The sequence below is a fragment of the Numida meleagris genome, chromosome 13 (assembly GCF_002078875.1).
Source record: "Numida meleagris isolate 19003 breed g44 Domestic line chromosome 13, NumMel1.0, whole genome shotgun sequence".
In the NCBI taxonomy this organism is placed as follows: Eukaryota; Metazoa; Chordata; class Aves; order Galliformes; family Numididae; genus Numida; species Numida meleagris.
The window spans coordinates 1417190-1438417 of NC_034421.1; the positions used below are offsets into that span (position 1 = coordinate 1417190).

The 21228-nt window shown below is 46.7% G+C and overlaps 2 protein-coding genes and 1 long non-coding RNA gene across 4 annotated transcripts in view; 2 read left to right on the plus strand and 1 right to left on the minus strand.

The window, feature by feature from the left end:
- TMEM130 (transmembrane protein 130) lies at window positions 10655-20994 on the minus strand. Of its 2 annotated transcripts, none has more exons than XM_021411667.1 (8): window positions 20665-20984; window positions 18423-18713; window positions 16512-16680; window positions 15708-15877; window positions 15142-15226; window positions 12905-13107; window positions 11956-12068; window positions 10655-11248 (listed from the first exon to the last, which is right to left on the minus strand). In XM_021411667.1, the coding sequence occupies exons 1-8, from the start codon at window positions 20732-20734 to the stop codon at window positions 11072-11074; spliced, it is 1278 nt and encodes a 425-aa protein (XP_021267342.1). In that variant the 5' UTR covers window positions 20735-20984; the 3' UTR covers window positions 10655-11071. The 2 variants fall into 2 exon arrangements, 1 of the variants encoding a protein (XP_021267342.1); XR_002443132.1 differs by having other exon boundaries at window positions 11112-11248; window positions 11956-12112; window positions 20665-20994.
- LOC110405873 lies at window positions 11987-13546 on the plus strand. Its single transcript, XR_002443161.1, has 2 exons — window positions 11987-12122; window positions 13479-13546. It is a non-coding gene; the product is annotated as an uncharacterized LOC110405873 (long non-coding RNA).
- TRRAP (transformation/transcription domain associated protein) overlaps window positions 16522-21228 on the plus strand; it is an 84613-nt gene continuing 79906 nt past the window's right edge. Inside the window, exons 1-2 of the mRNA XM_021411663.1 lie at window positions 16522-16658; window positions 19195-19342. The gene's annotated coding sequence lies outside the window, so the exon portion shown is untranslated. The remainder of the gene's footprint in view (window positions 16659-19194; window positions 19343-21228) is intronic.

The window sequence follows — 21228 nt, forward strand, 5'->3', positions numbered from 1 at the left end:
GGTCCTCTAACTCCTCTGTGGAACTCCAGCCAAACTCACTGTGCGTGCAGGGAAGAGGGCTTGATCTCAAGGAACGACTTCTGCTTTGTCCTTTTCAGATCCCTGCCTTTGGTGTGCTTTTGTACAGTAATCCTTCGGTGATGGTTAAGGTGATGGGCCTTATTTTAAAACACAAGCACTAAGAAATGCTTGATTTGGAATAAAACCTAGCAAACATCAGGATGTTGCCATCACGTTGTTGCAGTATTTGGGTTCTGCAGCAGCACAGTGTTTCATGTGATTTTTATGTTACGCAGTAATGGTTTCTGGGGACTGTCTGGCTACAGCTAATAGGAGAACTGGACTGAAGAGTCCACAGAAAATCAAAAGTTACATGTGTGTGAATCAGACTGTGGAAGGGAAAGTGGATTTGCATTTGCAAACACCCACTCAGTTCTGAGCACTGGCACCAGTGATGGCTTTTGGCAAATCGTGATTCCTCAGCCTGCAAACACCAGTGGAAATTGGGAGCAGCTCCACTGAAGTGACTGTGACTGTCCCTGTAAATAGGAGTGAGCTCAGACTGATGCTTCTGTGGGACCAGTCTGAGCAGGGGCAGATCCTCAGCAAAACTAAAAGATGCAGGTTTGAGTGCATTTTGAACTTCTTTAAACAAAATGTCCTTCCCATCACTTCTGCCCCTTTAAATCCAAAATAAAAGATTGCATGGAGCGCTTTCATAAATAATTTACGTTCTGCCTGACACCAGTCAAGGAGGCATAAAGCTTCCTGTGTGTACACGCTGCTCCTGGAGCTCAGCAATAACTGGATCAGAATTTTAAAACAAAAATCTAAAGATTTTTATTTTTCTATGAGGATGCAAGAGGCTCAGGGGCTCTGAAAGAGTCAGTTCAGACCCCACCACAGCAAACCCTCCCTGTGGGGCTTGGAAAGGTGCTGCTCATTTATCCCACCCCACGAGGGGAAGCAGGGTGGCGTGGGGAAGACTGCCCTTGTGGTTGAGGAACTGGGTGGGACTCGCAGGGCTTTGGCTTGAGTCTCTGCCCTGCTCAGGGTGACGTCAGCTGGGTACAATGCAGCCCTGTGCTGAGATCCCAGCACACCTCTGAAGGAGCCAGGGAGCAGAATACCTGCATTCATACATCGTGTCCAGGCAAGCTGCCTGTGGGGTTGGCTAACACGGTAGGTGTGTCGTGTTTACCCAAACGACCTTGCAACATTGCCAGTTTTCCATCCTCCAGGTTCACAGGGAGAGGAATTATTGAGCAAGCAGTGGAGTTCGGAGATGTTTTTCCAAACATCCTCTGTGACTTCGGGCACATCCGTTAGGCAGAATTTTAGCAAAGTATTGAAGCATTTTGGTCCCACTGGAGGCTTATCTCCCATTCCTCTCAGTGGGATTTAGGTTTCCACTTCCTGTTTCACAGTCTCACTGTGATCTATACAAAGCTTAAAGTTTCTTTTTGAGAAATAATGAAATGTCTTGTCTCACAGGGAAGCTTGGAGGGGATCTTAAAGATTGTGAAAGAATTAGATTTGATAACGATGCCATGTAGCTATGATAGAATGACCATGTATTTCCCAAAGCGAAATCCAGACCATGTGCTTGGCACCAGCATTGCACAAGCACTTCCAAGCTTGCGGAGAACCCAGTCTCCATCTTGCACAAAGCAAAAAAAAACAAAAACAAAAACAAAAAAAAAAAAAAAAAAAAAAAAAAACACAACCCCCCCCCCCCCAAAAAAAAACCAAAAATTAAAACCACCAAAATTTCTGCCCGTGGCCCGATATCTGTAACGCCCTTAGCAAACAGTGTGAGCTCTTTCTAATTCATCAATAATAGATAACAAGATGAGGCCGCTTGCTGTAGCTGCATGTTTCCACCACTGCTTCAGAATGAGAGCTGGGATGCCGATGGGGGGCAGGAGGGTCTCAGTGAGGGGCAGTGCGCAGGAGTGCAGAGCGTGCCTACGGCTGGACCTTGCTCATCGTCCATCCCGGGGACCTCCACCCCATGCTGGAGCCTGCACCTCACCTGTCTGCCTCTGGCACAGAATTTGGGCTGGAGTGGCCAAGCTGTGGAGAATGAGCTCCAAAAAGGTGCCGGAGGTGCCATGGCAGCTTGTTTTGTCTGTAGCTGACATTACAAGCGGGATGGAGCGGAGCTGCCTTCTGGCCCTGGAGAGAGAACATGGCTGTGGGAAATGACTCTCTCGCTTGGCACCATTTCCAGTGGGAATCAGGGAGGATTTAAGTGATGTTCCCCCTGACGTGCTAAAGCTTAGCTTAAAAATCCCGGAGAGATGAAAGGGCAGCCTCCTCTGGGGGAATGTCACAGGATGAGCAACTGCTGTGGCAACCAGCTGGAATGAATTCCTGAAAGGGGCCTTGCAAGCGCTGAGAAGTCAGATGAGCAGGAAGGGCTGTGTGCAGAGGGTATTGCCCTGTCACCGGCAGCCCGCTCCCTTCCTGGGCTGGGTGGTTCCACGGGGCCTTGGGAGACCTGCGGGTCTCTGCAAGAGGCAGAGCTGCACCATGTGCTCTGTGTGCAGCACCACCTCCACACACTCCTGCCCTTTTCTCCTTTTTCACTGAAAGGTGAATGGCAGAGACTTTGATACAATAACAGGAGAGGGGTGTTAGGTGAGTGTGCCCACAGAAAAGCTGTTAGCTTTCCTCCTGGTCCTAGAGCAGTCCTTTTCAGGATGCTGCAGTTGGCTGAAGCTGTACTACCAGGATAGGGGGTTTTCCATCATGTTGCATGAGTTGGTAGGAATTGTTGGGCTCTGCACTGCTGTGAACTTTTAGAAGAACAATCTCTTCTCAGAGGTCAGGGTCTCTGATCTCCCATGTGTGTTACAACATGCTTGCAAGTGCAGCGTGAATGTTTGTATCAATGATTCCTTGGTTTCCTTCTCTCTTTTCTAAATTTTAGTTTTGTAAATCTGCCAGAAATTGGTAAGGAAGACAGGGACGTGATGCCCCTTTCCTCTGACTGTGGGACATGAAATCAAACAGAAGGTGGCACTGATGGAGAAAACACTGCAGCGAATGATGTGCTGGAATAGAAGTGCTTCCTCTTGCTTTACCTTCACTGCATCAGTTCTGTGTTAATTAATTGCAAATTAAAGAATGAGAGAAGCAATGTTAGGCAAAAGTGCATTCAGGATTTGTTAATAGGAATAAGCAGAACTCTGCTTTCCCTCTTCCTCTGTGCGGTTTGGAATATGCCCTGTGGTCTGAATAACACTGAGCTACATGTGCTTCTGGCTAGTGGGTGACAAATGGCACACAGTGCCTGGGAATGTGCTTGGGGTGGGGTAAGCAACCATGCTGACTGTACACAGTGCAGATGTAGGAGTTATTGTGGCAATAACCTGTTGAGTCACTGCTTTTTATTGTACAATAATTTGTGTTCAGATGTGATGGCTAAATAATGTGCAATACTGAAAAACTGCAGAAAAAGAAATGAATGCAGAGCATTGCTCCACGCAGCAGAATGTCCCTGCTGAATTAAGTCTACAGCTATTTCCCTCAAGCTCTAGTTAACAAGGTTCTAAAAAAGATGGGTGAACTCCTCAGGGGCCGGTGCCCAAGTGCAGTTCAGAAGAGTAGCCTGAAGTTCAGACACTTCTTCAAAGTTCTTCTCATCCATTTGAATGCCATGAGTCTGCAAGCCTGGGCTGAAACCCTGTGAGGACACACTGCTCAGCAGTTGTTCGACTTTGCAGGTTTCCCACCAGAGAATGGAACTGCAAAGGTGCAGAAAACTCACAGATTCTCATGTTGAGCACCAGGAGTTAGCGGTGTGCCGGGGACGAAGAGGGAGTTAGGCTGTCAGGAGCATCTTTGTGACTGGTTTTGTACAATGGAGAAGCTTATTCTGCTCAATGGTGGAAACTTCTAGCTAACAAACAGAGGAGCTCTTTGCAACCTGCCCCTGTTTACTTTGCGGCCATCTTGCTTGTCAAGGGCCTGTCTGTGGTAACGTGGGCCAACACGGCACAGCCCGTTGCCACCGTCAAAACAGGCAAAACACATGCTTGTGTCTGAGCTGCTGCGATTCCTCTTCAATGGGAAATAGCACAGGTGGGTCCTTGTATCCACAGAGCTTAGGCTTGCTGTTCTCAAGTGGCTGCGAGAGGCAGGCTGCTCTGCCAGGGCAGCGTCTGCGGCCTGCTCCGGCCTGCTGCTCCTGCACCGCCTGGGTGTGCCACACCTATCCCTGCAGCCATAAGGGCACCCTTAGGAGAGATGGCAGTTTTCAATGACAGAGAAGGTTTTAGTATGAACCTTCTATTCTAAAGAGAAATAGCAGTTTTTTGAGTGAGAACCATACAGAGCCTAGCAACTCTGCATTTCTGGAATGCACTGCCCAGCACTAGAGCCAGCAACCTGTCTGGGACTATCTTTCGAAATATATATATATAATCTTTTTCAAGTTGGACTTTAAGTATGTTAGCAGAAATCTGGTATGAGATGCTTCCTCTCAAAAGCTAACATGCTGCTGCTGTTCCTGGCCAGACTGCTGCGTGCCCATTCTCTTTTAGACTGTGACAATGAATGTGGCATTAAATGCTGTGTTAAATATTAGAGAAAAGAGAACAACGGGTGCCAGTTATGAGCACTTTAGCTCTCAGAGCATTTTGCAGGTTTATAGGCAAACAGAATTGGTGTAAGCTGCTGAAATGTTCAGGCTGTTTTTTCTGTTCCTCCCTGGTGCCTCTGGTTCCAAGAGAGCTCCCAGGCTCTCAGCACTGAGGGCTGAAGAGCAGAGATGTGCAGTGTTCAGGGTCCTCCGTGCACTCCTGAGGGCGTTTGGATTGCAGTGTTATTTCCCTTAGAGCCAATGTGATTCCCTTTGTGCCACAATAAAACTGCTGAACAATCCTTCCTCTGCTTCAGGAGAAATAAAGCAATTTTAAAGCATATGCAGCCACATATATCTCTGGAATTTCTAGGCTAGAAGGAGGTATTGCATTTAAATTGTTGTGGCTGTGGCTCTGCAGGCACTCCCACGCCCAAGCAGCGCAGTGCTGAGCTCCAGAGCGTCACGACCTGTGAGACCCAGTGCTGGGCTGCTGGAACAGACGTTGCACTTACTTAAATGTTTTTAAAGTTACCATGCTGCATGTCATTGGATGAAGAAAACACTTATTCACTCTCTGGGACTGAGCGCTTATTATTGGCCGTGTCAAATCTGAATTAGAAGTATTTTAAATTGTGGCATTCGCCAGCAAATAAAAGGCATATTAAATTATTTGATTATGCTTTTATGGCTCTGTGTGAGTAATTGGACAGATGGTACTGAGGCTCTTTGTTATAATGCAAAAGGAATATGAAGAACGGTCCTGTTAAAATATGCAAGTTGGTTCTCAAATTCTGCAGTGATTTTACGGAAGAGTGGGGCACGTGCAGAATGAAGAAGGGAATGTGAGTCCTTAATGGCACAGCATGCCTAAAAGCAGCAGTGCATTCTGATGCAGCCAGTAGTCCCAACCCACGTGTGTGTTGGTGGAACGCTGGCGTTCCGTGGGACTGTGTCCCTCTCACACAGTGTGTGAGCTGGGGCGGCAGATCCAGCTGCTGGGAAAGCGTGCTCACTTGGAGGCGCAAATTAGGTGGAAATTTTCCAGGTTTGTATTTAAAAATTGAGATACTCAAGAGCTTTGGAACTAAACAAGCCCCATCTGTTTTAGAAATTATACAGCACTAAAAATGTGTCCCAGTATACATCAAAATTTGGGATGTATAAAAAGCAGCAACTTCTACGGTAACAGAAAGATTTAAAAAAAAAAAAGTTGGAAATCTTGAAGCAGTCCTTGTCTAATCTTCTGGTTTTAGTGCTAATCATGAACTATATTAAGGCCTGTTTTTCTGATGGAATTATTTTCCTCGCCGTTAGGGCTGGCCTTATCCATAGGTCCTGCTTGCTGAGGAGGAGTCTCCGGCACAGGCAGCCCACAGCCCCTGTGTCTGCTGCTGCTGAGCTGGGATGTCTTCTGGTGTCTGGATTTTCTAGGGCCTTTACATCAAGTATCAGTTCCTCTTGGGACACGCCTGTGGGCATGGGGAGGAGAAAGTCCCTGGGATCAGTCAGCACAGAGTGACCAGGGGTAAATGTGCCTGAGAGACACCGACTGCCTCCAGTGGGAAAGTGATGGGAGTGACAGCACCAGGTGTGTGACCGGGGCTCCTGGGGCCTACTCCTGTAATAACCAGCAGAGCTGCAGCCATGTGTCTAGGGTCAGTGGGAGCATTCTGCATGCTCCTGGTGCCCAGGAGATGCTACGCTGCCTGACGTACTGATAGCAAACGCGCTGTTCTAGGGTAGCAAGAAAACAGAAAGCTTGGCTCAAAGCTTTGTAAAGTTCCTAGCAAGTAAACCAGAGTGTGGAAGGACAGCATGAGAGTTAACAGCCCAAATGCCTCTGCAGGAAGCACGGCGCAGGGGGCCCAGCCAGATGCCCTTCTGCAGATCTGGCTGAGCCAACAGAAGCTGCTATTGGTGTAAGTGCTGCTCTTCTCTGCCATAGTTGCTGCCCTCGGTTGTCGATGTGAGCATGTGCACCTTGAACTTGGGCAGTAACAGCAAAATGGCCTGGAGTTGTGGAGATTTGGCTGATATGAACTGGGGAGCGCTCCCATGGGTTACTCAGCCTCTCCAGTGCAGAGAAGGGGACGAGCAGAAGGGATGCTCAATGGGAGCAGGAGGGCAGCAACCTGAGCCCAAAGGCACCTGGCACTGTCAGGGTCGGTTCACCTGTCACTGACTGCTGGCTGCCTCAGAGATGGACGTGGCAGGCTTTGAAAGCCTGTATGGGCTCAGCAGAGCTCTGCAGGGCAGGGCTGGCTCCACGGCTGATTATTTGTGGCAGGCACTTGTGTGCTCGTCACGCAGTGACGCAGGATGCTCCTGGATGGAGAACAGCCCCTTAAATCTCAGAGCTGCCAGTGGCTGCAAGCATCTGCTGATATGGGGCATGTAATCTGTGCTCTCAGACCTTGACATTGCTGTCTAATCTCTGCTATTTGGGACTACAGGTTTTTGTATAAGTAAAACCAGGCTGTTGGTCTGTGGGAAAAATGGTAACATCTGCTACAAAGGTCAGAAAATATTTGTGTGGCATCTGACTATAACGGAATGGAGCAGCACAAGGCCTTACAAATAGGCATCCTGGCCGTCCCAACTGATGCAGAGGAAGCAGCTACTGTCTCTCAACTGAAGTGCCATCTGATCCCCAGGGAAGTGTTTAATGGATGTTATTTCCCTGCTGAGAGTCCTGCCTTTTCTTTCTGTACTTCGTTAGCAATAGTTGAGGGTCCTCTTGTTCATAAAAAATGCATGCACTGCTCACCTGATTTCTCACAAACATCATTTTATGAAAAATGATGTAATCCCTACAGATCTAAATAGAGTAATTTGCATTTAATTACGTGGTGTCTTCCTGTCTGCAAGATTTACCCTGCTACATATTGCTCAGCAAGAGGAAAGGAAAGGAAAAGGGAAAGGAAAGGAAAGGAAAGGACAGAAGAGAGGAGAGTAAAAGCAGAATAAAGTCACAGCTATCTGCAGGTTCCGCTGAGGGGCCCCCCCAGCCGAGCTGCGTGCGGGGCCTGGCTGGGGCTGGCGGATCCTTCAGCAAGCAGCTCCTGTCTGCACCGAGGTGTGCATGGTGAAGGGATGTCTCACTCCTCCTGTGGGGGTGGACTTGTGATATGAAACACTTGTGTTCCAGAGTATGAATAATTTCATCCACAAGTGAAATCTTGCACTTACACAGGGCACAGCAATACTACGCTGCTGCTGTTGGAGAGCACCCTGTGTATGCTGCACCCAGTGCAGGGGAACCTCTCCTCCCTGCCGGACTGAAGCCCTCTTGTTCTGCTTTGTCCCACAAAAACATGCTGCGTTCGTTGCAGGCGTGATTGCAAGTGAATGCAGCGCTTGTAGGAGAAAGGACTGAGAAGTGGTTTTTGCATCAGACTCCGGCTGCCCAGGCCCGGTGCTCACTGCGGCGTGCTCCATGTGCTGCTGACATCCTGCTGCCCTGCCAGCAGCCCGCTCCTGTGCCCGCAGCTGGGTGTGAGCTGAGGGCTCTGCTGGAGCAGGGGCAGCCCGCTCCATTGCAGTGCTGGCTTGTGTCTTTCAAACTGAGCGCTTTGCTTTGTGGTGAGAGAAATGCACTGAACCTGAAGTTAATTAGTAATGAGACTGTAATTTATCGAGATTGAATGAAAGTAAGGGTATGGCTATTTAGTTAAACTGAGGCATTTGGATTTTTAGATGATTTTTTCCTTTTTGATTTAATTCAAAGTATTGCAATGAACAATTTGCATATAATGAAAGAGGAGTAGATTAAGGACAGGAAACGGAACGGAGAATTAAAAAGCTATGTAATTCCATTTTGCAGTGAAGTACATGCCGTTGATCCAATAAGAGAGATTTTGTTGCTGTCTGTTCTCATTTTGTACCTAAACTGTAGCGGAGAAGACACTTTGAATGCTGGAGTTGTCATCAGTGTTATCTGGGGGGATGGAATCGTAGAGGTGTGGGGCTGGAGCGTGCCTTGAGCTGCTCCCCTGCTCCGAGAGCTGCCCCGGTGATGGCTGCAGGGTCCGACACGTGTCGCCCCTCTGAGCCGCTCGGGGTGGCACCCAGACCTGCCGGGTTTGCATGGCGACGTGCAGGTTTTGCACTGAGGCTGGCTGTGCGTTTCGCTCACGTGCCACAGCGAGGAGCTCCCAGCAATCCCGGCTGGCCGAGCAGAGCGCGGTGGCATTGCTGTATGCAGGGAGCCCCCTGCTGCACAGCGCACCCACACTGCGTCCTCTGCAAGAGCAGGGCTCCTTTCTGGCAAGTTGTAATGTTGGATTTTATGCAGATAGCCACACCTGCCTCAGCAGCTCTCTAGAGCAAGCTCCGTACTGCTGCACAGCTCCCTTCTGCCTTCTGTAAATGGTGACAGCAGCACGATAGAGCAAATGCATTAGGAACCGTTCTGGCTGCAGTATTCTTGGGACCGGAGAAGCCTTCTAGTAGTGCTCTGGTGTAACTTGCTCGTGGAGTTGTGTCAGCTGTGCAACTGTGGTATTTTATACAAAACCCTGTACACTGCGACTGCTCTGCTTATGCCCACTGCTGTGGGAGGTGTGCGTGCCGGTGATGAGCACGCTCAGCTCAGAAAGAAGTTTCTGGAGCTTCTGTGTTCCCACATTGGTGTCTTCGATGTGCAAACCCACATCTGCAGTGCTCAGCGAGCTGTCAGAGCCCGGCTCCGCAGCACTGGAACACTTCTGTGACAGCTGCAAGATAGCACTTCAGTTTCCACGGAAACTGGCACTGGCTCTCTGAAATCAAGGTGAAATGTTGGCTGATCATGGAATAATAATGCTGAGCATTTAAATATGAATTTCTTAGCCGTACTCTTTCAATAATTGCCATTCCTACAGCATCTAGTGTATACTAAAGAAGTCTCCTGAATTCCAAGTGTCACAGCTTGGGCTGCATAATCCCCTTCCAGAGGGCGGGATGGATTTCAGCCGTGACTGCTGGGACACAGCCTTACGCTCTGCTGTGCAGCTGAAGGGCTAATTTGTGCCCGTCTGCTGCACCACTGTTTGTACTTCCTTCTGTTTTCACCATCCTATAACATTCCAGAACATTTTTGTCTTCAGATGCATTTCCTGGAAAATAATTCTTAGTTGCACAAACTTTTTATCTGCTCCCACCCTCACTTCCCACTGCAATGTAATTGCTCTGGCTTTGCGCTCTCCGGACTCTTGTTTTGTGTCAGTGAGTTTCATGGTTTTGCTGAGCATTCCTTTTTGCAGGTCATTGATTTCTGAGATTAACAGAACGAATCCTCCCGCCGATCCCTGCTACGTTCCACTCATCTCCTTGCTATATCCGGAACTGCTCAATTACCTCTTGTCTTCAGTTTCAGAGGCTTTTATTGAACCCACAGATCAGTCTTCTGTGCAGGAAGCAGTTTCATATTAGATTCAGGAACACGTTCCTGAGAATGTTTCTTACAATTATACCTCAATTTGTTCAGGTTGTTTAAATTTTCTTGGTTAATTTGCTTCTTGACATGCCCTTTGAAGTGTACTTTCTCCACTGCTTTTTTTTGTTCTGCAATAGATGTCCGTCTTTCTAACCTCAATTCTTTTCCTCCTGCTCTTGAATAACGTCTTCCACTGTGTGCCAGCCTTGACTAGGTGCACTGCAGCCCTCCATCTTTCCCACCCTCCCTCCTGAATCATTTGACTCCTTTGCTGTCCCTTGGTCATTCTAGGAACAGAGGAAGAACCAATGTTCTTCTGAAGGGCGTTTGCTCTGTTTTGCTCACCAGGGCCCTGGGAATTTCCTTAGGCCAATCTTTTATCTGTCACATCACTAAGTCCATGCCTCTCTTTTTTGTCTGAGGGTGATATCCACCTTAGCCAGGCTTGGTGCCATCAGTCATAGGTCAGACATGCTAGGGAGAGCACAGAGACCCCAACCAAAGAAGTGACGTGTGACCTAACACCGCATGTGAGGCCCTTGGAATACACTGGGTATTACATAGTCTGGTTCACTGGAAGCACGTAGGCTAAAGCCTTTCCCCAGCAGGACAAGTCGGTTCCCTTTTAGAACAAATGTACATTCAGACACCTTTTGGACAACTTATATTTCCAGTAGTATTTTTACAGCATAAGAAAGGGAAGTATATTTGTTTTAAGCGTTTTCTTTTTTGAAACATACAGCAGAAGGAACAGAGAAATTACAAGAGGTAGTGAGTTTAGCAAACCTGCGCATAAAATAATCTTTCATAAGAATAAAATGCTGCTTTCACAGCTGTAAATGTATACATCTGTATAATTTAAAAATACAAAATTACTTTTGCGGTGTTTCAGGCTCCTCCTTTTTTGGATTATATAATGAAACACTCAAGTGCTGGACTTGGCAAAGTGGTTTACCTCATAGCATTGGCAAAAAGAAACCATTCATGCAGCACTGGGCTTGTAACTCATCACACGTGAGAAAGTTAAACATGGAGTTGGTGTAACCAAAGTGCAGTTGTGTTCTTCACACTGTGTACATTTTGACTGGCTTGTAAAAAGAAAGTAGAAATTCATGACTTTCCCTGGCAGCTTCTTGAGATGACCGAAGAAAACACGATCTGCAACATACTTGGCCACAGCCTGACTCTGAAGGAGAAGACAGGCTTTTATCAGACAGCGGAGAAAAGTCAAAGTCAGCTACCTGGAAAAAGAACATTAATGAGACTATTTTTAATTCCAGTCATACCAGTTCAAGCGAAACCAGCAAGAATACTCTGGGTCAGAAATGGCACCTGGTCCTCAACCAGTTTCAGTCAGTCACCAACTTTGAATAGATTTCTGATTCATACCAGCTGGACACACGGATCGCAGCAGCCTCCCTCGAGGTCCATTATGCATATGGTGGCATAATGTTACATCTATTAGGTACTTTCCAAAGGGCCAAGAAAGCTATCTTTGGTTTAGGAGCTCATGACTGTTATAAATATGAAAATGTGAAAAGCTGCACAAGAGAGGTGGAAGGGCACTTGCAGAGATGAGGGTCACATACTAAGCTTGGGTGACAATTTAGAGTCACTTTAGGTAACATAACCATCCTTTTCTACTATTCCATATCCCTTCTCACTATCCCTCTGCTTTCTTCCATGTAACCACTCTAGGTACATCCTCTGGAAGGCATACTTCAATACAAGCACACGCTTAGGAACTTTAACTAACTAGCCACGATAGCCCTGGCAACTTGAATTGCAGTTTTGTTTTTCCACAAGCCAGAAGCATGCATGTTGCTTGAACTGTTTGCCAGCTCAGACAGATACCAGAGAAATGCTCCCTCCCGCTCTGCTTGCCTGAGGATGAAAGAAGAGACATAGCTGAAAGCTATCTAATTACTATCCCAGCTCAAAGTAATACCTCCACAAGGTCTTTCTGTTGTGTGTTACTTCGAAAGGTCGTGTACAGCACCAGTCCTACCATCACTGAAACCAGGGCGATGCAGAGCAGGACAAAGAAGGCTGGCTGGATCCCTGGGGAAGAGCACAAGGGGACATTCCTGGAGTGATACAATACACTGAGAAGAGGTAACAGAAGAAAAAGATGTTTTAGGGGAACTTTTCATGTTTTTACAACAAAGGATGTGTATGCATCAGGGAACAGATTTTTCAGCCCAGATTACTTCAGATCTTTCTGAAATCACAGAAGTAGGAATACAGGACTGTAAGGGTCAGCTTAAATGGGCTGAAAAAACCTCCTGTGAGTTGCATGTTAGCCCTAACTCCCAAGTGTGCCTGTACCTCCATCATGCCCTGAGTGGGTAGGGAGGAACATTGATCAGCATTTTCTTCACAACAGCTGGTAGCCCTCAGCAAAGAGGATTCCACCTCCTAGCCTTCAGTGTACACTACTGCCTCCTGCAGTATGTACAGAAGTGCTGGCCCGCGTGGGATGTTCTGTAACTGTTTTGTTATTACAGTCTAGCTGACTCCTGGGGCCAGGTCCTCTTCATTTGGCTACCTAACCCCTTTCTCAGATGAATCAGAGCCCCATGAAGGGCAGCAGAGATGGGGTTTTGCAGTTATCCTCTCTAACTACAAGAGAGGGAGACTATTTAAACTGAAAAACATGTCATTTAAGTAACTCAGAACAATCTTCCTAGGGAACGTGTTATCTTCAAGACCCTCTTGAGACTAAGGGTTCAGCAGGATACAAAATCTCAAAGCAATTACAGTAGGCACAGTACAAGCTTTCCTTTCTCTTCATGTTTCCAGAAACCTCACCTACTGTGAGTTAATGCATAATGCTCCCAACATGCTTGAGACTGTCAGATTCTGAGACAGTCGGGAATCTGTGTGCTGCAGCTCACCTGCTGGCCACACTTTTATTTCGTGGTAGGTCTGCAGCATCGTCACGCCGTTCTGCACTCGGACGCTGAGGCAGTACTGCCCGGCGTCACTGAAGGTATGGCTGAGGTTGTAGCAGGAGCCGGTGATCACCACCAGATGGCATTTTTCACCTTCTAGTGGAATGCACTCGGACTTTATAAGCCAGCATAATGCCAGGGGTGGGCTGAAATGACATTTAGAAACAAACCAACCACAACAACACATTAAACGCTCCAAAATTTTCAGCTAAGAGCTGATGAATCACTGGGATAAAATTGTATAACAACTTAGAAAATAATAAAGTTAATCTAACTACAAATAGAGAGGTAATTAACTACACAATTTTTGGTTCATAGAGTTTGTCCATTGAAAAAAAAGGTCTTTGTGACGCTTTTATAACAGCAGGCCTTTCAGCTGAGAGCTAAATACCTGTGTGGGTCATAGGCAGGCCATTGTGCGTAGAAAACCCATGTCCTGCTCTAACAGAGATAAAAGCAATCTTTTTTCCCCCTCTTGCAGGGGAGTATAGGTTGGTTTTCTTTGTTCTTTTCACAGTGGAGATCACTGTCTGTGCTACTGAGGTACACCCGAGACTTCTGATTTAACAAAAAAAAAAAAAAAAAGGAAGAAGAAGAAAGAAAAGAAGGTAAACGTAGCTCTGCACAATGGACTAGCAGTTAAGAAAGTTAAATAACTTGCAAGGCTCTTGGTAGTCCCTTACAATAACAAAAAGCTTTTCAGTTGCTATCAAGCTCTCCAGGTGCAATCCACTTTATGTCTGCATGCATTCTCACTGCATCTAGCTGATGCCATTTATTTACATGGTCAGATCCTTCCTCCAACTGATTCTGCTTGGACTCCCCCTACACACTATGGACTTTGATTCTGATGACAGAGCTTTTCTTTACACTATCTTATTAGCACTTTGTTCCTTATCTGCTCAGGGTAGTCTCTGGTAAGAAAGCAGCATGTTTATGTGTTTGATAAGGCATCTCTCAAGCCTTTGTCACAAACTGCTATCACAGCAGTCCCAGCCCTGCTGCTACAGATTAGGTCTGGCAAGCATTGGCCATCCTAGAGTCAAGCCTGGTTGCCTGTAATGTTTTTTTAACTATTCATATTTTCTCGTATGTATGTATCTCGTATGTCTCATCTGTAGTTTCCAGTCTGTCAAAGTGCAGTCCACTTGCTGAATGCAAACTGTGCTGCTTTGTGTATCTGTACCATATCTTTGGTACGTTACTGCATTGGGTGCTGCTCCCTCTGTCCTACATCCCTACTAACAGCCCTGCTCTTTTCTGGCTTGTTTTTGGAAATCCACCATTAGGCAAATTCACTCCCTACAGCAGAGCACAGAAGAGTTACTCTTCTGGAGAATTAATGACTTTGTGATCAGGGAGTTTTTATGGTGAAGGTACTCTCCTGAATGCTTTGACATTATTTAAAATGCTTTTGCTATATGAGAAGCTCTCACATGTTCTAAATATTGCAGCTTGAGATCAGATCAAGGTGCTCCTAAGTCTCCTACATTCCTACGACGGTAAATGATTAGTTACCCAAGCTGGACTTTTCCCAGCTCATCACACTGCACTGTGACATTTCCCTTTTCCTCTCCTTCCCAGACCCAGCTCCCTTCAACAACTTCATTTTTCTCTGGGCTTTTCCTTGCAAAGATCACTTTAAAAACAAAACAAAACATCCATCTCTCACAGCGTGGTGCCCCTCTATCTTACTCATCTTATGGCAACCTTTACTCTGTCAGACTTATTTCTGAAACTCACCACTCCTGTGTGCCTGTCAAGGGCTGCTGCCATTCAACAGGACTCTGAATACAGTTTAATTATGAGGAATTAATTTGTCAGGGATAAAAATTCAAAAGAGAGTTTTAAAATGTCATTGTTTCCACTATCTTTCTCTCTGGCTAGTTCTCTTTTAACATTCTATTTACAAAGAGATAAAGATAACATTTGCTTTATATATGAGGATTTGCTGAGGAGTCAAACATTTTAACATCCTGCTTTTCTGTACAGATGTGGGCTCTGTCAGGCTCTTAGAGTTCATGGTATTTTAAACCAAGAAAAACAAATGTTCAACAGTGTTTTCTTCACAGGACACTTTAACAAACAGTTCTGTGGGGTGCAAGTGACTTCTAAGGAAACAGAGGAGAAAAAAGCTTAGATAAAGTGTTTTGGGGAAAGCTGTAGTGTTTGCTACTTACGTGCCATTGATATGAAGAGATAAACTCAAGTTTTCCATTACGTGAGTCTCTCTGGAGCCCACTACGTTAATGCTTTTAACAGCATCTGAGAGGAAGAGAGCAAGCATATCCCATGGAACATGTAGCCTCAAATTCACTGGTTTTCCAGTAAATGTTTCATTTCTTAGACGACGTAGATGTTAGCTGCATCGCTCATACAAACAATACCTCCCTCACGCCCCCAAAATAAACCTACTGGTAGAGTCCTTATAAGCTTTCTGAATGCTTTGTGATTTCTTTTTTTGAATATAATCAGATACTTCATGAATCCTTTGCATTATTGTGTATGTGTTTATTTACAACTGATCAAATCAATGAACCTTTCTTGTTTTAACAGATTTACTTTTTAGGAATATTCCATTTGAGAATAGTCCATTTGAGAATGCAAACTCTTCATTGAAAAATATCGACCAGTTCATCCACTTGAAACAACGCCCAAGTTATATTATCACCTTAAAATCGTACCATCTAGATCCTATCGCTACATATGTATAAAACTTTGAGTATGCAAAATGTTTTATAATTACCTAGCAGCTCCAGAGCAGTAGTAAAATCACCAGTTTTCTGCACAGTTTCTGTTTCGTGCATGATGCTTCCAGTTTGCTCCCATTCCGCTACGACTTTTAGATGCACTGTGCGATTCCCCGTGGTGGAGTAGTTACAGTAGACAAAGGGCTCCTTGGTAATCTGATAAACTCTGTGTGTAACATGAAAATCAAAATCGCCTTTTATCAAGTCCTTACTTATTTCTGATTTAACATTTAAAAAGGAGTAAGGGTTAATTTATTTTCTTTATAGCCAGTGGTGGTCAGCTATGATTCTAATTCTCCTTTATGTCTGCATCAATAAGGATTAACGTCTGCTGCACTTCACTGGTGTAAAACCAATAAAACTACAATCATATCAGACTCAGAGTCTATTTATGTATTTTTAAAAAATGAAATTAAGGATAGTGCTAAAGGACTTTACAAATGGAATAGGAAGAGTCAGTAAAAGATGAAAGGTTCCATTATGACAGGTGGACTACAGCCAACTGAAGTACTGAAAAGGAAAAATAAAAGACTTCTTAAAAAAGAAGGTAGAAAGAAAGAAGGTGTAGTATTCAAAATCTTGTTTTTCTATTTGTGTACGCTCATTTGTACTGGACATACATTTGTACTCAAGGGAAGGCAAAGAGCTGAACATCCTTCATCCTCCCTGCCGCGGGGTCATACCAGCGGGCAAAGGTGCATGCTCCATCCTGTGCATTAATCAGGATTTCCCTCTAGATGAGCAGCTGAACGAGAGGCACCTCGAATATTCATTAAAGAAAACAAAGTAACCACACCTACCCATCTCCAAAATCCCAGTTGTAGACAAACGAAGCTGACTTGAAGTAATCACTTGGATCATGAAGACAGAAAGAAATCCGTGTCACAGCACCCATAGAAGAGCTAGAACCATCCTTGATAAATCTGCTGTCTTCTATCTGGGCAATGGTAAGATTCCCTGTGACAAATTCTGCAGAAAATTAAGGTAGACAAAGAATGACAGCTTATATCACTTTCATAGTATGCTCTGTGTACGAAAGCATGACTTAAAATACACAGCGTAAGTCCTTCTGTGCCCCAGTTCAGTGTACTTTTTTCTATTACTCAGCGTTGCTACACGTGATGAGATTACTTGACTTACTGAAGGTTGTACAGCGGGACAAGAGGAAGCTTCTAATAGGACTGAGAGAAAACATCCTGGACTGACTGAGATCAATAACAATTGATTTTAAAGGAACTAGGATAAATATCAAGTGTTTGGAACAGCGAATTCAGAATCAAATCAGAATGTGTATATACTCCCTTCATGTTCATTTCATATGTTTTGTTTTAGTTTGTTTTCAAAGTTTTAGCTAATTCTATAGAACTGAAGTCAGCTGCTATGAATGACAGATGTGCTACACACACTGTGATACAGAAAGGGGGAAATTCTGATTTTCATGTCTGCCAAAGTCCAATGATTGTTTTCAAGGACTAGCACAAGAAACACAAAAGCACTTTCCCCACCTCCCAAATAAAATTTAACCTATGACTGAAGAAGTATTATGATAATATACTTATCAACTCATAAAATCAATAGGATATTAATTACCAGTAACAGACTCTTACCCATTAAGAATTCATTATAACTGTGTAACTGTTCTCCTGTTGTTGTGCAACTAAGAATAGGGTAATAATGCAGAACTAACTGGAGCTGTAACTTATATTAGTTATTGGCAACTACCTGTGGGTGCTCTGTGCTATGAGGACATATGTGCAGAGAGTGAAAGGAATAAGTACACGTTCACCCAGGCAGCAATTCTTAGGCATGAAAAGATGCCATATATCCTTTTATAAAGGTTTATCCATTAAGCTTACTGTTTCTCAAAGGAAAATCTCAATAGCTGTTCCCAAAATGTCAGCTGTGCCCTGTGGTCAGCTCTTTTGTCCTCACACGTCCTTATTTTCAGCTGGCAGTTGGGCCTATTCAGGAGCATGTCAGAACAGCAGTAGGACATTTGGTTAAGGGACACAGCTGCTAGTCTCTGAAAGAAGGGGCAGTGGGAAGCATTGCGCTGGTATTTCACGTCAACCCCTGCATCAGAGATTAGGTTACCCATGCTGCACCAATGGCCAATTTGTCAAAAACAAAGAAGAAAACATTTTATGGTTATGAATATTCACAAAAAGCTGAAGCTGCACATAGCAATGTATGGAAATGTAGCCATGGCTTCATATTCAATTTCAATATGATCAGCCAGAACTTTGAAAGAAAATAGAATGGCTCTGATGTGTTGATGGCCTAACATTTTGCTATGTCATGCAAGAGGGAAAATCAGTACATTGTACTGCTGCTGGTCGTTCTACCTTTAGAATTAGAAGTGCTGGGAAGCAATATAGGAAGCTTTGTTTTAGCAGTCTGGGCAGCACTGAATAATTGAACAACTGAACTGTACCAACTGAAGCATTGGGTTTCCAGCTCAGTTTCTCATGGGTTTCCAGCTCAGTTTCTCCATTAGAAACAGGAAAACATGTTAGAGGCAGGAAAACATGGGCAGGATCACACTTGCTGCCTGGATATAGGCAGACTACAGCACAGCCCAGTTGGTACAATGCCTGCCAAAGCCACCCTCAACGAAGTGCTACGCAAATCATACTCTGGTGGTGGAAGCCATATTTATGCCTGGCTTTCATTTTCTGATGCTAGCAGAGGCAGCAGCAATTCTGCTTTACCTGTGATCTGAAGCATAGTGACATTCCTAGCAACTGGCCGACATAACCAGCAGTTTCTGTGTGTCACCCAGACAGATATGGGAAAAGTCCCAGGAAATTCACCAGCCACATGAATCATGGAGTTAAACCGCTGCTCGGATTTCTCTATCAGGATTAGAGGAGCATAAATCCAGTTAAAGTGATACAAGTTTGATACAGCACTGTTGTTCTTCATCCTTAGAGTGGCGTGAATAGTAGCTTGAGCTCCTGTTGTGATGGGACCATTGTTGGTGATTTCCAGACCATACTCTTCTGTGGAAATCAGAAGCAGGACAAAAAAGAGAAATGTTGTTGTAAATAAGTGCACATGTTACCTAGCCAGCTGTGGTTATGTGACTCACAGCACTAAGTTAAAACTACCACCTTTTTGCTGTTTAAAAAACTCGGAACAGAAACTGTTGTATGCATACATGCATTCAAACATTAAACATCTGTTAGAAGGGGTCCTAGAAGTGCCAACAGTAGGAGGGAGCCTTGGATTAGAACATCCCAAAAACTCTGAGGAGTTTTCACAGGCAGAGCTAGGCTATAGCTGCAGGCCCAGTGTCATTATGGGTCTAATAACGCTGCCACAAAACTTCCAGCTAGAAGGCCACGTTCAGCTCTAATCTTGGTTGTTCCAATTGATTTATAATCAAGCACAACTCACCCTGACTCAAGAAGCTGAAATGCAAATGAAGGAGAAAGCAAAACTTTTCAATAATATCCCCCTGCATCTTTTTCATTTCTGCAGTGCTAGTGAGGAGCAGAGTGAAGAAGCCAAAGGCGAGGATTCAGAACAATCCTCTGCAGCTACAGAAAACAGAAGTTACCAGCCAGCCTCAGGAAGTCTCTCACAGGGCAAACCATTGTCCTAAAAAAATATGAACTTCCAAAGCCAGGTAAGATTTCATCCAATTGCTTCCTCTGTCAGCTATGCTGATCAGCTCAACCTCCTCCTAACTGAATGTAAAACCTCAGTACGGTTGTTTCTTCTCTATAATCTATAAGGAGACTGCACAGCCTCTCTGGGCAGCCTGTTCCAGAAAGAAGTTTTTCCTCATGTTTGTGCGGAACTTCCTATGCCTCAGTTAGTGCCCACTGCCCCTTGTTCTGTCACTGGACATGGTTGAATGTAAATGAAATGTACTGAGAAGGCAGCAAGGCCATGGCACAGGCTGCCCATCCCTGGAGGTGCCCGAGGCTGTGGATGGAGCCCTGGGCACACTGAGCTGCTGGGGGGCAGCCAGCCCACGGCCAGGGGTTGGGACTTGAAGGGCTATAAGGAACCTTCTAACCCTAAGCCATTCTATGATGAAATGATCTGCTAAAGCAAAACAAAACACATCAGCCACTGCAAGCTCTGAAATGGGACAGAGCTGGAAAGGGGGTCTGGTGGTTTGCCCTCATTGCCACCCTGTGCAGTTCTCTGCCCACTTGTCCTCTCATGGGAGAGCACGAGGGCAATACTAGGCAGAGTGCTGTGCAGCTGCGGGGTTCCCTCACTCTTTCAGCAGCTAACAGATTGCTCACGGGGACAGGAGGGAGCAGTGGGGCCAGCTAATCCCTGCACTGCCTTTCCTGCAGCCCTCCAGCTGGGATGGGAAGCCCAAAGCATCCACATAGTGCCCTCCTGTTATTCCATGGGTCACAGGTGCTGAGCAAGCCTGGATGCAAATTTCCACATTACTGCCCAAACTAGAACTGCACTGTTGCCCTTTTACAGGGCAAGGAACAGCTCAGAGTTTGTTCAGCTTTAGGGATTCATAGGGAAAACGTGATTTAATGGAACCGACTGCTGAGAAGTTCCTGCTCTCTAGGGAGTTCAGGCCGTCCTCCGCTTCTTCTCAGTGAAACTTGGGGAAAAACAGCCGCCTCGCGTTTATCTATCCCGCACCTCTCCTTGGAGGCTATCGCCGCGTTCTGCCCAGCCAGGGCCGCCCCGCAGCCGCTGATCAGTGCCTCCCCCACGAGCGCCGAGGCCAGCAGCGCTCCCCGGTCCCTTCCATCTCTCCCACCCCGCGCAGCGCGGGACCAGAGCGGGAGCCAGAGGCTGCCCGAGCGCCGCGTGAAGCAGAAACGCTTCCCAGCTTCGGGCAACCCACAGCCCGTCCCAGCTCCCCGAGGTGACGCCCCATCCCCAGCGCCGCTGTCCCCGCAGCCCCACGCCCGAGCTCCGAGCGCCTCTCCAGCTCCCGGGGCCGCGGCCCCTTCCCCCCGTTACCCGGCGCCGCGGCGGCGCGGCCGAGCAGCAGCAGCACGCCGGGCAGCAGCACGCAGCTCAGCCGCAGCATGACGGGCGCTCACCGCTCAGCGCCGGGCGCTGCCCCCGAGGCCGCCCGCGGTACTGCGGCGCTCCGTCCGTCCGCCCCCGGGGCCGCTCCCCCTCGGCAGCGCCCAACCACCCCCAGGGGGAAGGTCCCGCGGGGCTGTGCTGCCCGCGGCTGCTGGAACACCAGCAGCCGGTAAAACCCAGACGTAAACAGCGCGGGGCAGCGCTGCCCGCCGCAGCTCCGTGACCGGCAGGGCTCCCTCCGACCTCAGCCGCTCCGCGCTCCACGCAGCGCTGCCCAGCGGCGAGGTGAGGGCACGCCGTTCTGCAGGGGCTGTGCGCGAGGAGCCCTGAGCGCAGCGTGCGCCGAAGGAGCTCACGGGCAGAGCCCGCGGGGCGGCCCGACGGGCGCCGTCCAGCCGTGCCCCGCAGCCGCTCCTCGCACCTGGCTGCGCGTCCCGCGCGGCTCGGCGCGGCCCTCGGCTGTGGTTCCCGCACCCAGCTGCCCGCAGCACT